This window comes from Arachis ipaensis, chromosome B10 (assembly GCF_059453495.1).
Source record: "Arachis ipaensis isolate K30076 ecotype BB chromosome B10, ASM5945349v1, whole genome shotgun sequence".
Classification (NCBI taxonomy): domain Eukaryota; kingdom Viridiplantae; phylum Streptophyta; class Magnoliopsida; order Fabales; family Fabaceae; genus Arachis; species Arachis ipaensis.
Genome location: NC_142435.1, coordinates 5,482,397 through 5,499,582, shown reverse-complemented (window position 1 = coordinate 5,499,582; position 17,186 = coordinate 5,482,397). Strand labels below are relative to the sequence as shown.

The following is a 17,186-nucleotide window of genomic DNA, read 5'->3' as shown; positions in this document are numbered from 1 at the left end:
CCTATTTCTATTGGGAGATCCTATATTTAAGGTCATTTCTATTTATGCTTCTAGATATAAGAGAAAATTTGGTATCTTTTCAAAGATTGAGTGAACGAAACCGGTCCAGAAATCGAACTCAAAATTATAATTGAAACCAAATTGATAAAAGCTGCCTAATTGATTTAAGAATTGAATGCTAAACAAGCCTAAATTAGTGTGATAAAAATATTAGTGGAAAGTGTTAGCAAAAAGAATTTTTTTTTATTTAAAAAAATTCTAAAAAAAATATTGTTTTGTAACTTTTTTTTTAAATATCCTTAGATCTTATCCTTATCCTAAACTTAAAAAACCATGTCACATATAAGTCTAAAATAAATGCCTAAAAGGCTAAAATATCTTTGTCACATTTTGGATATCACAGAGTACAAGTAAATAAGCAAACAAGTAAATAACCGTCCAAATCTACAAGGAGGTATTGATTATGATATGATTATTGTGTCATAAACACAATCACACAAAAACACACTAGTCAGGTTGAATCTCATGCAACCTACAATACAAAATAAATTTCAACCTGCTAAATTTTAAGAATGACCCCGCAGTTTTCCGAGATTCCACACCTACACCGGGCAATTCCAAGTGGCTGCAGAGTTGTGTCTAATCAGGTAGAGAATCAAATCTTCACAATGTGCACCAGGAATGTACAGTTGAAAAGCATCAGAATATTCACAAGTAAAACAGATGCAGGCAGAGGTTGTTGGCATCAACTGTTTGTGAAGTAACAGTGGCAGCTGAGGCTGAGGAATTTCATATCCTTGCTTATGCTGTAAAACTTCAGCATCATAGCATTTCTGAAGCTCAGCCAAGGAGCATTTGATGCTATCACCAGAAAAGCTGTTGTTCATGAGTGTACCAGTTTTGTATTCTAGAGGTCATCCAACTCAACGAGCTGAGCCCGCCTCTCAGCTGCCTTCTTCCGAATAAAAATGCCCCATCTCAAAGCTGCCTTAAGCTTTAGCCAGCCCACGACGGCCTTTCCTGACGAACGGTTCTGCTCATTGTCAAAGTTGTAGCTCATGGAGTCTGTAGGCATGTAGTTAGATAAACAAGGGTATCCATCTTCGGCATTTAACGGAGTGCGGGGTTGGCCACCCATATTAAAAATGCGTAGCAGATGCTGCATATCTTCATTCTCTAGCATCTCGTGACTTCTGCTTCTAATCTCCTCCGCTGGAAAGTAATCTTCATATCCTCTATAACTAGGATTAGAAATGCCATTAGTGTGTAAGCCAGGAGTGTCTATTTGTGTTGGACCATTTCTTGGAAGTTGAGCATGGTGTGAAGCACTCATCATCTGGTTTGGTAGTGGGAACATTGTCTTATCGTACTGAATTGAAGAATTAAGATTAGCATTCTGCGGTTGCATTGAGAATCTAGTAGCTGCACTATCATGATAACCTGCACACGTAATTTAAACATAGTTAATTAGAAGCCAATAAATACTCATGTGAACATTGGACAAACATCTAGATGATAAAAAAAGTGCAAAAATATTTGGTTACTCTTGCTAATATGGCAATGGCACTGTATTACTTAGAACAATATACCTGCAAATGTTACTCCTGGATCCATCGAAGGTTGCCTTGTAGGTACAGGAACAGGTGAATTTGGGAAGGAGGTCTGGTGATCAAGCAAGTTTGAATTTGAATAATTATGGGAATCCATTAAATGTTGAAGTTGAGCAGTGCCCAATGTCTTCTGATTGTAATTTAGGAGAGACTTGCCATCATACTCAATTACATGCATCCAATTTTCATATGCCATCTTCACCAATGTGTCCACATATACCTATGAGAACAAAGACCATCCATATATTCATAACTAGCATCTTTTCTTTTGTGCCATGCTTTAAACAATATAGTGAGTGGTATTACATTTATATTAAGCCAACTTCTTAATAGTAGATACCCTATATAAGAGCAATATGTTTTAAACTTTCTTTTCATTTTTTGTAGAAGAACAAGAGTTTAAACTAGCCCAATGGTTGCTCCCATAAAAACTCGAAGATCAAAGAAAACTAAGCAAAAATTGACCAGCAGTCAAGGAATTCTTTGTTAAAACATTGAATAGCCTGGTTATTCAATTAAGAGTTGGACACTTTCAGATGAAAAATTACTTGTAAAAATAATAAAGTTATATGGAAAGAAAAATCATATTATATATATGAAGGAAAAATGTCTTAATTCCAAGTATCCAACAGTATTGTCCAAATATGACATGAATGCAAAACTTACTGTGCAGATTTACTTACTTTTTGACTATCAGAGAGAGAATCAGCCGAGTAGTATTGATCATTAGCTATTAAGCCACTCAACTCGTAGATGTTATTGAAAACAACACCAACACTCCTTGCATCATCAGGATAGTACACATAAAGTTTTCCGCTGAGAACACAAGTCTTTGCATGTTCAACGAGGACATCCCACATTTTATTTGACATGCCACTCCCAAGAATCTACATAAGGAAAGTTAAGCTATGAAAAACATAGATCAATGAAAAAATTTCAATCACTAAGTTAAACAATTTGATTGAACTTCAATCCCCCTGAGAAATGGTGTCTACATTCTTACATTTCGCAACCTCTGTGGGTCTTTAACCACAAGTCTAAGGACATCTTCAACAGTAAATATTCCTGCTCTATTTAACCTTTTGTGAAAGGACCCATCCTTGCCGATCTTCTCCAGTCTCCAGACCTCATCATTCAGGGCAGGTGGATAGTGTTTCTTGTATACTGTAACAAAGCAGATGTTCTGTTACAATAAGGCTGGGAAGGACAGACAGACTTCAAATAATGAGGTTATGTACTTCAGTACTTACATTCTCCCCGGTGATCTTTAACAGTGAAAGCTTCTGTTTTGGCTTCACGAATACGCTTTCCCTCATTACAATCTGAGGAAACTTTGAGCCCCAACCTGAACTTCCTACTCCTTATCCAGCTAGAGTTGTCTGTAAATGTAAGCTCACCCAATGTACCTACACCATCCTTCAGTATCACTTGCAGATCACCAGTCAAAAGAGGTCTCTTTCCTTCTCGCTCTTTCACAACATGGCTCTCAAATTCTTCTTCACTCCAATTATCATCATCCTCATTATTGAAATCCCCTTCAAGCACAATAACATCTAATTTTGCACATGACTCTGGACCAGATGTCACAATATGGCCTGTGCTTGCATCAACCAGGACAATATGTATGGCTGTGCCCTGCTCTCCCTCCACTTTCCCACCGGTAAAGAGAGGAAGAGATAACCTGGTCTTGAATTGTAATTGTAAATTGCCAACATCATGACCTTCTATTTGCTTAGGAGAAGTCCTGTATTTTACTCTGAGTATTAGACAAACACATTGTAGAAAACTGTTTTAAAAAGCAAAAGAGAAAAATATACCTCCCACTAAGCTTGGCAGTGCCTAGTTTTGCTAAAGCACGCTCCACTTCTTCACTAACCTGTTCAGCAACAAGCAAGAATATGATATAGGACACATCTATGATCATACATCATTCATTTTTAAGTGGCACATACATCTGGGGAAAAAAACCATTCATGCTAAGTGGCATATATTTACAATAGTCAGTATCATTCACAGACTTGTTTCCATTGAATTCTATTGGAAAACACTAGATACTGCAGAACAAAAGGAAAGATTATATCATACTTTTACCAAATAGGATCTAACACATTTATGAGTAAATAAATATTTTATTTCAATACAACTCTCTTAAAGTACTAAAGTAAACAGATAAATGTTTCAAGTTTTTAACCTTTTCAACTAGTTAATGTTTGAATGAGATCTCTAGTTCTCTATCTGACTTTGTCTCTCATAGAGTGACATCTAACCAAGGACTAAAACAGTCTAAAGGACAAAAGGGTTTCCAAATGGACCATGGGTAATAGGTGAAAGTGAAAACGTCTAGAAAATCAAACAATATGAACAAAATTTCCTTACAACTCTACGTAGGATAGGCTCCAGTGATGAACAAAGTTTCTGCAGACAGTCCACCTTCAGGGCTTCAACAATTACACTGCAGATGGATGTAAACAAATGAAGAACAAGATTAAGACCTACCTACAGTCCTACACATGTGAATATTAACATTTTAAGTGTAAACTATAGCAGGTATCTAATTACACATAATTGGTAGGGTCAATCACAAGTTTGATTTCCTTAATCATATTTACCAATTGTTACGGTCAGCATGCAAAACCTTTATATAACTTGCCTGAATCCTGTATTTAATACCACACCTTAATACCATTAATACTTTTAATAAAAGCATTTATACATATACATCCAAAGATTCACAATTACAGAGTCTAGTAAAGATAGTTTGCTTTGAGGTAAAGGTTAATAAACGAATAGCATCTAGAATCAGATAAAGTGACATCACATAATTTGTCATTTCCATTTATCATTTAGTATCCTTCTCTTTTCAGCTAAAATGCTTAATAGGTTCGAGCATAAAATCTCTTTCTTTTATTTTGTTTTTCCGCAAGAAAAAAAAATGAGGGACGTGAAAAAATGACCTGGCCAACGCAGGTCTCTTCTTTTGAGGTTCATCTTCATCAGCGGAGGTTGAATCCAAACTTCGCTTCTCCCTTGATCTCTCCAAGTACGTCGTTTGCATTGTTACCTTCTCAGCTGAATCTCCCTTGTCTGCTTGCTAGCTCACAGTTAAACAGTAAATCGAATTGTACTCTCTTCAGCTCAAAAACAAAAGTTCGCACCTTTTCCTTCGTTTTCTCACAGCCAAACAAACATGCAGTGTTTGCTAGCAAAATTTTGTGGCGGAATCGGTTTTAAAAGGGGAGAGGGTTCGCGTGTAGTGGATAGAAAAGTAGAAAGCTTGAACAAAGATGAAAATCTACACAAAAGGAAAAGAGTTCAGAATCTCTGAAATTTCGCCGAAGGGGTCTGCGAATTTTCTCTCCCACTTCGTTAGTGTTTTTTTTTTTTTTTTTTCAATCCGTCACTTTTCACTTTGTCGCACGAACCAAACAGACAGAGGATAAGAGAAAAAAAAAGAAAAGAAAAGAAAATGCAAAGACCTTGTATCCTTTTTTAGTTTCTTTTTGAGTAACGGTGTGACTGATGCTTTAACGGTTTGCGAATCTGGGATCGGTAGTTACTAGTTAGCTGTCGGTGGGGGCTTCGATCTTGCGGCTTAAGTAGATCTTGAGCTGTTAGCCGTTGGATTAAGAATCTTTGCCACGTGGGCCTCACGTTCACACTCTCGCTTCTTCTTTCTTCCTTTTCTGATAAAACATTTCTGTTGACTTTCAAGAACATCCATCCTTGGGCCTCGGCCCAACTTCTAGAAAGACAAAAAGCCCAAAGGGATGGGTCAACGTCAAAGAATGAGTGTTGAATTGTGAGGTAGCTTCCGTGAAAAGAGGGGGTTTGGAATGCTGAGGTGGCAGATGTGTCAAGAAAGAGGGCACAAAATGACAATCGGTCCTTGTGTTTTGTGAGCCATCGAATCCATCTCTCTCCTCTCTCGAAATCTCCATTTCCGAGATGGACCAATCCGATCACCAGCCGCACCTCCACCCCATAGTTTCGGACCGCGTAACCGTCAAAGGAGTCGTCACGCCGCTCGCTCTTCTCCCCGACGGTAGGCTGTGGTGGTCGGAGGGGCTCCAACGAAGCCTTCACCTCGAGAAGGATGTCCTCTCATTCGTCGCCAATGGCCCTAACATCACGCTTAGAACCATCCAGGAGGTCCGTGCCGGCTGCTGCAGCACAACTTCCGCTGGCAGCTTCGTCAGACGCGACGTCGTTTTCCAGCCATCCTCCAACGAATCGCACGTCCTCTGGTGCCAGAAGCTTCGGGAATACATTGAATCTCTCGGTAAAAAGCTAATACCTTATCCTAATTCTCTTATTTATTAAGCTTAATCATACAATATTAGCATGAATATCAGAATATATGTATTAATGTATATGATTATGTATTTATGTTCATGCAGGTCGACCGAAGAGGCTATTTGTTTTGGTTAACCCTTTTGGCGGGAAGAAATCTGCTAAGAAGGTATTTTGGAAGAAAGTGTCACCTCTTCTTTCAGACGCTCAGATCGAACTTACTGTCCAAGGTCCTCTCTTTTCTTCAACCATATTTCACTTATTTATTTTTCTTTCTCTTTATTTTGTTCATGTAGTTTTGATCATCTTGTATTTCCTCAGAGACTCAACATCAGCTCCATGCAAAGGAACTTGCTCGTTCGCTCGATCTTTCCCAGTACGATGGGATTGTCTGTGTTAGTGGAGATGGAATTCTCGTTGAGGTTAGTTTCATTGCCATTGGTACTCTGTAGATGTGAATTACTCTTGTGAAGGATCAAGATCAATAATTCAAAGAACATAGACAGTTCTATGAAGTTAGGTTATAACTGAATTTCTGTTTCAGTCTGATTCATGATGCATTTTCAGATTCAATCCTCGTTCTTCTTTTCTCTCATTCTCTAACTTTTCTACTCTCTGCTTTATTGATTCTCGTCATCCTCTAATTCTGCAAACCTTCACAACTCTGTGTATGTAACAGTGATAACTCTGTATTTCCCTTGATGTTTATAATGCAAAATGGTTTGTTACGCTGCTAGGAAATCATTTATTTTCTCTGCTTCATGCATATATACATGTACTTTATGTGTAAGAATTGACAGGACAACACCTTTACTGAGGTATTCATCCAATATATTTGCTAATGTTGTACTGTGAATCATTCTCATGGATTAATTGAAAAGTATTTAGTGAAGTTTTGAACTTAGCACTATTTATGTGAAATTGAAGTCTCAGAATTTTGGGAGCAGAGGCTTTTGGCCGGCTACCCGTTGAGTTCAGAATGCCTACTGGTCTTTGAGTGGAAATCATGAAACACTGAAACCTATGTGACTTACCTTCTAAATTTTGAATTTTAACCTGTGGATTATATATTAGTGCAGCGACTCACTAGTTCATTTATGACATATTTTCTGTCCTATATTGATTTCCTAATCTTACATAGACAGTACATTTTAGTAGGTTGTAAATGGACTGCTGGAAAGAGAGGACTGGCAAACTGCAATAAAGATACCCATTGGAGTAGTTCCTGCAGGTGGGCTAAGTAGAATTTATTACTTTGCTTGTATTTGGGCATGGGTGGGAGTCAGACATAAATCTACTTTGGACTGATTGTTAGTGAGAATGGTGTGATAGGGGGCTAGTAGTATTTGCTAAATGCTGTTCACAAAATCTACATGTAAACGGTCTCTCTGTAGACATGATACATGATAGAGCTCAATGGCGTCGTTTGATTCATGTAACCGACCCCACCTAGTGGGATAAGGTTTTGTTGTTGTTGTTGTTTGTATTTTTTTTTCCCTCCTGCTTTCTCTCTCTCTCTTTTTAATTTTAATATTTGAGTGCATCATCAATCATACAAAGTTAGTTACGCAAAGCTAATAAGATGTGCCATGGTTTTTGAAGGGACTGGAAATGGCATGGCAAAATCTCTTCTCGATTCTGTTGGTTATCCTTGTAAAGTAGCTAATGCGGTTCTTGCCATCATACGAGGTTCCAATCTATTTAAGTCGTTTCAACATGTCAAAACTTGGCCAATATATTTTTGCTCCTTGCTATTATGATAAGAATATCTTAATAATGACAGGCCATAAACGATCACTTGATGTGGCTACCATCAGACAAGGGGAAACCAGATTTTTCAGTGTGCTGATGCTTGCATGGGGTAATTACTCTCGCCATTTATTGAATATGCTTATGAAGTGGTAGCAGAATTGCTGAAACATCCAGCCAAATAGTTTGTTGTTATGATTTTCTTTGTTAATTTTTCTCTGTCATTTCTGAATATAGTTTGGGCCATGATGTTCACTCTAAAATATTCTCTATAATATGGTTATATTAATTAAAGACATTGTTATATTTCAGGTCTGATTGCAGATATTGATATTGAGTCCGAAAAGTATAGGTGGATGGGAAGTGCTCGCCTAGATTTTTATGTTAGTAAGCCATATATGATAATTAATGTGATGATATGTCCATTTAGGAAGCTCTTCTCTTATTGAAATGCTTGCATGTAATATCAATTGCAACTCATCCACTTTAGTTTTGGGTTATAATATAAAGTTGTTTATGACTTTTAGAATGCCTTAAACTACCTTCTTCAGAGAAAAAAGGCTTTTGCTTTGTAACAATAGAATCAGATATAACTAGTGGCAACACACATTAATGCTAAATTGCTAATCCAGTTTATTGATATATTCTTTTATTTTGTCCGCTGTTTTTATTTATTTTGATAAAATCCCTCTTTAATTTTGTTATTGTTTCTTTTCAGTCTTCTGCTGTTACTGTCCACTTACATCTTTTCTATGGTAACCATAATCATCCAAAATATAAAGGGAAAAGGAATTACATCATGGCTTTGATATTAGGAAACTTACCTTCCTTTAGCAAAGTTTTTCTTATATTTAAATTCCTCGTCTTGTTCAATTGTATTTTGAAGGGTGGTTCTGACCTCAATTTGTTTTTGCAACCCAAAGTGGACAACCCAAGCATAAAATTTGACATAACTATGCGTTTCTGAATTTGCATCTTGTTGTTTTGAATTGCATTGGTGTACCAGTTGTACTGCAATTAATTTGACATAAGCAATTAAAGACTAAGTTATGGTTCACTTTAGGCTATCTGTCGATTTCTCAATTTGAGGCACTACACCGGACGTGTTTCTTTTGTGCCTGCACCTGGATTTGAAGAGCACGGGGAGCCAAGTAGTTACCCTGGCCAATCCACCAGTGAAGGCAGCAACATAGATCCAAGTGAAGCAGAAAACACACAGTTACAAAAGCTTGGTTATCAAGGATCCAATATAAACTTGGAACATCTAAATTGGAGAGCTATAAATGGGCCCTTTGTTTCTGTCTGGCTTCACAATGTACCATGGGGAGCTGAAGATACAATGGCAGCACCTGATGCAAAGGTCGGTTTTGTGTGTTTTAAGCAGCTAGATAATTTTTTTTACACTTAAAGTTTCCCGTAGTTGCAAAATCATTGCTGACAAGTCTTTTGGCGAATGCAGTTCTCTGATGGTTATCTAGACTTGATCATAGTTAAGAATTGCCCAAGGTTACCTTTGTTGGCAATGATGACAGAATTGAATAAGGGAGGCCATGTAAAATCTCCATATGTCACGTACCTAAAGGTTTTACCACCAATATATTTCAGTTTCCCATTTTTTCGGTAATATATATACTCACATTGAACTCTGCAATTTTTTAATATACTATCCTGCAACAATTTGCAGGTGAAGGCTTTTGTGTTGGAGCCTGGTCCACGAACCAAGAAGCCAGAGAAGGAGGGTATAATAGATTCAGATGGTGAGGTTTTGGCTAGGGGTAAAGGGACTTACAAGTGTGATAAAAAAGGTTTGATGGCTTATGATAAACTTGAGATAACAGTGGATCAAGGTTTGGCTACACTTTTCACGCCTATTTGATGTACACTTTGATTCAAGTATTCATTGGTCCATTACATACGTATTCCAGGCATATATGGCTTCAAGTGAGGAGTGCTAAGGGGCTAGCAATTTTTGTGTTTTGTAACCATCAATTGGCCATCAATAGTTTTTTTAATAGTGTGAGATTACTTCCAATGGTGGGAGATCACTCATTTTTCTCTTGATGGTTAAGTGCTGGCCACAAAACACAAAAATTACTGGCCCCTAGACTTTTCCGGCTTCAAGTTGTATATGCCTAGTTGTACAGATTGGGTTGTGTGTCCTGTACAGCTCCATATATATTGGAATGAATACAATTTTGCCAATTTTCCTTTGCACCACAAAATTCATAGTAGTATATATTGAACAAAAACAAAGATGTTGGAGATTTTTCAACCAACTTTTTTTTCGTGAGAAGTGGGTAAACTGAAACAATGTTCTTTTGGTATGCTATCGTTAAGAATTGAGGGAAGATAAAAAAAATAAAAGATATATACAAAAAATGTTCGTAAAGTTACTCATTCTGCCATGGCAAAAATAGGTTAGAAGTAAGAAACACCGTGCTTAAAGCTCCGTTTGTGTATAGTATAAGACATGGATTTTATATAGACATAGATACAAAATACATGTTTTATGTTTGGCAAAGAACATACATAAAACACATCACATTTTAAAAAGTCAATAATACTCTCATTATTTATCTTTACCATCATCACTATTATCTATATTTCTTCAACAGCTACACTAAGTCTTTTCTTCCATCTCTATTCATAAAAAAAAATCCAAATAACAAAAATTCTAATAATTTTAACAACAAATTTAATACATATTTTTTTTCATTAAACAGCAATTCTCATTTTAAATTTCTTGTGTCAATCTTAAGTTGTTGAAGCGACTATGAACGAATGGAATATCAAATTAAAAAATTAATTAGAAAGTGAGATATTTCAACAGCATAAAAGCCAACAGCAAAGAATTGTTCATAGTATTCAAACTATAATTTTTTTCTTCTAAAAATATCACATATTAATAATAAAAAATAAAAGAAAAAATAAAATTTTATTTTAAAAAAAAAATCAGAAAAGGACAAATAGAAAGATGAATAGAGATGAAGATGGACGCACAATAGGTTCGATGATAGAGGCTCTCGTGAGACATGACGGAGACACAAGTCGCATATCAGAAGATTTAGAAGAAGGAAGAAGACAGTGGCAGAGACACTTCAATAAGAGGAGGTTGGTTGGCCATGAAGAGAGAAGAAACAAAAATTCAAATAGGAAGAAGAAGGGAAGGGAGAAGAGATTCTACTTGGTTGGCCATGAAGAGAGAAGAGACACAAGTTGAAATAGAGAAGAGAAAGGAAGGTAAAATGATCAAAATAACCAGTGTCTCAATATTAATTTTGTATCTCAATTTATTAAAAATACACTGAATACATGTAATTTGTATCAATTTATCTATTAATTGTGTCCTTTAAAATTGTGTGTCTCAACAACCAAATAAAGATAAAGACGTGTGTCAGTGTATCTTATGTAGGCATACCCACTAACCAAATACTACCACTTATAAATATTTTAATTTCAATTAATTAGCTCCCTTTGTTACGCATAATATTCAAAACTTCCAACTGTCGAGTACTAGTCAACAATGAAGCATGGGGTCGTTCCATCATATATTACCGGCTTCAATGTCAAATTATGTTACATACTTAGCGTACATGCTGATAGTATATGAATACTCTATATAGTATCATTAATATGGCATGTAGCCATGTAGGGGCGGGTAGTATATATATGTATATATCTAGCATCTAAAATACCTACCAAAATACGTACGTTAGCGGAAATTAATGGAAGAAATTATCCGCAAATTACTGTAATCAATCAATATAATAAGGAAAAGTATATGTAACCAAGAGATAAAGTAAACAACTTAACTAATTTATAATTATATTTAATTAATTTTATTTATTTTTAATTTATAATATTTTATATTAATTGCTTTTCACCCCCAAATTAAAATTCTGAATGATACGTTAAAGAAATATGGGGAGGATCATGGAACTTCTAACAATCCCGATTTTTAATATATAAAAAAATTTATAAAATATATAAAAAAATATCCATTTAGTATGAAAAAGAAACATTCTAATACTTAATAGAAGAAACATTCTAATAACTAGTATAAGTACCATTCACGTAAAGATTTTAGATTCAGCTAGAAGTATTTGACTAATTTTTTGCTAGTATCTTCTTAGTTTCCTAGCATTATTGATATAATAATCAAAGCATGATGGTTATAGCTAGCAACCTGCGTGGCAGCAAGTAGCACAGCCAATAATGAAACACTAAAAACAATGAATCACTATAATCATATTTGTGTGTTTGAGAAATTACGGAACAACGCCTTTTATGAACAAAGAAAAAAGAAATGTTAATTTTAATTTTAAAATTTAAATTTTAAATTAATTATATTTATTTATATTTAGTGGATCTAAGATATAATTTATTGTTCACAATCTCTATTATTTACCTAGCAAAATTGTGTGTGTTTTATTACGCAAATTTAGATAATAAAACACATATTTTATAAAAATTACAAAATCAATTATAATTAATTTTTTATTTTATTATTTTATTAATTTTTTATATTTTAAATGATGTTGGTTCTTTTATTACATAGCGGAAAAATAATGATCAAGTGGTCCCTATATATCCATAATCCATATTCATATTCGCATATACATTTATGGTTGTCTCGTGCGTGATTATTCTTTGTATGAGTACACACCTATAATTTATTCAAATATTCATGCAACTTTAACTTGTTGAATGACCGGGCCTAAACTTCATCGTTTTAAATATGAAGAGAGAACGAAGGATCGAATAAAAAAGACGTTTAATTTTGTCATTATCTAACACTAAGATTGATTTTAGATTTGGACTTTGTAAATAAAAATATAATATTGAAAGATTCCTATAATAATGTATGTATATACTGATTAATTAACTCACCATGAAATGTAAAAAAATCAGTAGACTTGAATGTTAACCAATATAATCTTAGGGTAAAACTAAAAGCTTAGTGTTCGAGTCGACAAGAACAAAGTTAGGGTATGGCCTCCCTTTGTGGACTATTCAAACTCCAAAGCGTTGAACCAAGAAATTATGAGCGTTGAAAAAGTGGCTTGCATTATAAAATATGCACTGAAGGTTGATAACAATAAAACATATATTCGTAGGGACAAGCTAAGTAGACAACTATGTATTTAGTAATTAGTACGTAACAATGAATTGAATGGAATTTTTAGATATATATTATATTTTCTGTACACATATATTTAATTATAAATTATCACATAAGTAAAAATAATTTTTTCTCACATTATTCATCACATGAATGATTGTGAAAAATATGCAGATCGATAATGTGAAACTCTTTACATATGGTTATCTAATCAAATTTTAGTTTTTGAATGATTATTTATATGGATAAAAGTTTTGTGAAACTTTTTTTTCTCACACATTATGTATATAAAGGTGGAAACTCAGATACAGTGTGAAGTTGATTAATGAGAGCGGTTAAATGATTTGACTGATTTGACTAAATTTTTATCTAACGACTCTCAACTATCAACTTTACATGAAGTCAACTGCACCTGAGTTTTCACCCTATATAAAACAATAACACGTTTACAAGTGCCGATTGTTGGATTTTCATTTTAAAAAAAAATTTACATGGAGCGGAATTTGGGTAGAAATAAACTCCTCTAAAAAAAAGTTTTGGATAGATTAAAGGATCAATCATAACATCCAATCTGCTACCCTTGTTTTTTCACATCAAACTCTATATATATGATTCAAAGTGACACTTGAGGCCTTGAATTAATCTAGTATCTTCTAGCAACAATAACAAGGTGGCAGATTTCTCGGAGAAACAAGCAACTAGGAAAACAACATTGTTGCTAGCAACATGTTTTAGATGTGGACGACATTGGTTCGCTTATCTCTTTTGTGGCAACCAACGTGTTTGTCATCATATGTAGTGTTCCCCATAGGCATATATCATCGGACGAAAAATCTAAGATCTTTCTTGTCCTGCTTCATATCTTCCGCGATTATGAATAGTTGATTTGCTCTAGTAATAATTTTCATATTGAATGCACGAATTTGATTGGAAGACCCACTTTATATAGTGCATATTTTTCCAAAGCTATGGTCATATATATTAATATTCAAAATACTATTCATACACTAAAATAAATTACTAACATTAGTTATTATATATAAATACATATGTTATTTATTTTTATTTTAATATATATTTTATATTTTAACATATATAAAATATATGTTAGGTAAACAAAAAAAATAAACAGAATTTGCCTTATTTAGCATTAATTAATTATCGCAACAATTAATGAATACTAAATAAGATAAATTATGACTATTTTTAATTGATTTTTTTTATTACCAAACATTTTTGTTTTATATTAGTAGTTGATTTTAATGTACATGTAATATAATTGATTAATATATATTTATGACATGCAATTATAGTAGCTAGCTAGCTAGGGTTGGTTACATGTTTCCAATTAGTATATACTGCAATAAAAGTGATAATATAGTTTAATATCGTAGATAGACAATTGTTGTATAATGTAATGTTTTTTGCCCCTACGACGATACATGTATAATGGCTGGTACGGATATATATGATAAAATTAAAGGGAGAACAACTATAAATGTTTCATCTCTTGAAACTGTAAAAGCTAAGTTATGTCTCATAAATTTGTTCTAATAAAAAATCTTAAAATGCCATGCCTTATTATTCAGAATCAAATCTAAAGGTTGGTACCTTATTTCTAAGTTTCAAGGATCTAATTTGTCGTGGTGGGTTTGGATTATTTGCAGACTAAAACTAAATATAGTACAGTTATTCGAAAGTGGAGAAATTCTTGCCAATTTAACTTTAATAATCAAATTAATTGGAGCTTTACAACCTTATATACTGTAATAGCTATAGTAACTTATTTAGGCTAAAGAAAATATCGATTTGTTTTCTTAAACTTATATGTAAATTATACTTTGTAGTAACTATAAATATCCAAACTACTAGAGATATGATAATTTTTTTATCAATTTCGCTAGGTAATTAATAGGAGTCTAACCAACAACAAGCCAACAAACATTTCTCAATTGCACTTTATATTAATTAATTATTATTAATTAATGATTATTTAAATTTTATTTTTAAAAAATATAAAATTAATAATTATTAATTGTAGTATTTAAAGTTGGCTGGTTAAAAATTATTTATTTATTTTTATTAATTAAAATTTAAATTTGATGCACTATTAATATAAAATAGTTTTATACGTATATTTAATTATATAATGTCATATTATTAAAAATAATTATATTTCACATTAATTATATAAATAGTCATTAAAAAAAAGAATGTAATTATATAATTATGTAAAATATTTTATAACATTAGTGCATTAAAATTATATTCTATTAATTATAGTCCTACTTTGGTAGTGACATTTTGGTGTCCTGCTGCCCTGTTTTGCTTTATTTTGTTATCTTTAAAGCCAATCATATATATAATAATGTGTTTCATTAATGAAATTTATCTTGTTATCATCGATAAAAGTTTAAAATATTGGAGAAATAATAAATACTTAGAATTTAGCTAACAAGTGCTATAAGAGTATTTGCAAATTAAATTACTAGTTTTTTAAAAGTGCTTATAAAAATATATTAAATATGTAGAAATTTTATGTTGAAAATTTAACATTTTCAAGTTTCTAAAATATTTATAAAAATAATATATAACTTATGAATTTCTCTTTTTTTTTTTGAAAAAAAAAAACTTAACGAACCAGTGTTCCTAGAATATTGGTTAGCAAAGTTCATATGTTAATACACTTAATCAACAATTATTAGTTAGACGATTGCTTACTAACTTTTAGGATTTCATGTAAGGTAAATTACTCATCACAATAGTATTAAATATTAATACGGTACTAATACTTTTAAGGACAACATATATATACAACTCTATGAAATGATGTGATTATGTAAGTTTAGAGGAAATTAAAAAAGAGAGTAGTAATTAGGTCCCTTGGAAATCACAAATGGAGATGGATTATGGAGTTAATTACGATACGTGAATGTGATGCGTGAGAACCCGGGCCATGGCCATGCAAGATAGTGTCTTAGTAATTGCCTAACCATATTAATAACCTCACTGCTATCACAATTCCCCACTATTTTTAAATAATTATTTCTTTCTCATTTTTAAATTAAATACTATTTTATTATTAAATGAAAATAAAAGATTTAGAAAAAGTAATTAATAAAAAAAAACTAATACTAAACATTTTTTATCTTTTCTTTTAATTATTTATATTTTTAATTAAATTTTATAATTGTCTTAATAATTATATACAAATAAAAAAATTAATTACTTAATTAGACACCATAATAATATATAAATAGTTGAATATTGGTATCGTTAAATTAATTCTTCCTACTACGTACCCCAATGCTACGGGTACGGGGTTCAGGATCATTTCTTTCTTCTTTAGTATTTTTCAATAAAATAAACGGGAAAAATGAGTATCATAATAATAATCTACAACATTGTGAAGCTGGAGTTTCCTTCATTATTGGTCAAGTTATAGTTTTCCACTTTTCACTTTTCAGGGCTGAATTTCAGCTTATAATAATGTGTATGTGTATGTGTATTATTGGCCTATGAAGTGCCTCATGTATATGTGGTAAAATCATTATTTGTCTTGAAATTAAATTAATACTAGTTAATTTTCTATTAAAAATATCGGTTTTTTATTATTTTCTTAAATACATCATACATACATACTAACACTATCGATTTTAATCACTATTAAAATCGATATTTATTAACCTTTTAATGTTAGATACTTTCGTGATATATGGTTGATATTAGAATTTATTTGTAAATCATATTACGTATGCATCAAATTTGATTATTAGTTTATCATGAATTTAATTATTTTGATGATTATTTAATTAAAAAATTAATAATTTTAGTTTAGTGCTTGTTTGTGTATTATTATTTTGATGAAAAAAGATTTTTTTTTATTTTTTAACGTGTTTAACAAATTTCTAGTAGTAAAAGTAAAAGTAATAAAAAAATAAAAAAAAAAATATTTTTTTTGAGAAGCTGTAATTTATATTTTTTTCAAAAAAAAAATTTTTCTTAAAAAAAGATATTTTTCATGTAATAAATAAACAAAAAAGTATTTTTATATTGTTATACCAAAACATAATTGATAAATAAAAAAATATTTTTATATGAGATATTCAAATATAAAATTATTTTTACTTTTTTATAAAATCTTTAAAAAAAATAACTCAAAAAATAATATTTTCTTAAAAATTCACCCAAATAAACTCTATATTAATCATTATTTTTAACCAACAATCTAATATTTTTAATCCGGTAGATCAACACTATATTTTTTTAACTACCAACAATAAATTATACTAATCTTGTAATATTGTTCAATATATAAATATCCGATAAGATTTTTAGTTTTACGAAACATTTCTGCTAATTTGTTTAGTTAGGTCAATGATTTTATTTTGGGAAAATAAGTCTCAGCAGAATGC

General features: G+C 32.1%; 2 protein-coding genes across 3 annotated transcripts; one reads left to right on the top strand and one right to left on the bottom strand.

Moving 5' to 3' along the window:
• Positions 1 to 336: 336 nt before the first annotated feature.
• On the bottom strand, positions 337 to 4,988 carry LOC107623069 (calmodulin-binding protein 60 C). Its single transcript, XM_016325210.3, has 8 exons — positions 4,565 to 4,988; positions 3,987 to 4,062; positions 3,428 to 3,486; positions 2,861 to 3,354; positions 2,614 to 2,774; positions 2,294 to 2,497; positions 1,590 to 1,830; positions 337 to 1,440 (listed from the first exon to the last, which is right to left on the bottom strand). Exons 1-8 carry the CDS (start codon positions 4,663 to 4,665, stop codon positions 908 to 910), a joined length of 1,869 nt encoding a protein of 622 aa, XP_016180696.1. The 5' UTR covers positions 4,666 to 4,988; the 3' UTR covers positions 337 to 907.
• Positions 4,989 to 5,070: 82 nt separating this feature from the next.
• Positions 5,071 to 9,851, top strand: LOC107623332 (sphingosine kinase 1). 2 transcript variants are annotated; one of them, XR_015905010.1, is made up of 11 exons: positions 5,071 to 5,889; positions 6,008 to 6,130; positions 6,222 to 6,322; positions 7,059 to 7,131; positions 7,503 to 7,589; positions 7,684 to 7,761; positions 7,962 to 8,032; positions 8,713 to 9,009; positions 9,109 to 9,231; positions 9,334 to 9,590; positions 9,772 to 9,851. XR_015905010.1 is itself a non-coding variant. In XM_016325546.3 (10 exons), the coding sequence occupies exons 1-10, from the start codon at positions 5,556 to 5,558 to the stop codon at positions 9,523 to 9,525; spliced, it is 1,479 nt and encodes a 492-aa protein (XP_016181032.1). In that variant the 5' UTR covers positions 5,071 to 5,555; the 3' UTR covers positions 9,526 to 9,851. The 2 variants fall into 2 exon arrangements, 1 of the variants encoding a protein (XP_016181032.1); XM_016325546.3 differs by having other exon boundaries at positions 9,334 to 9,851.
• Positions 9,852 to 17,186: the final 7,335 nt, after the last annotated feature.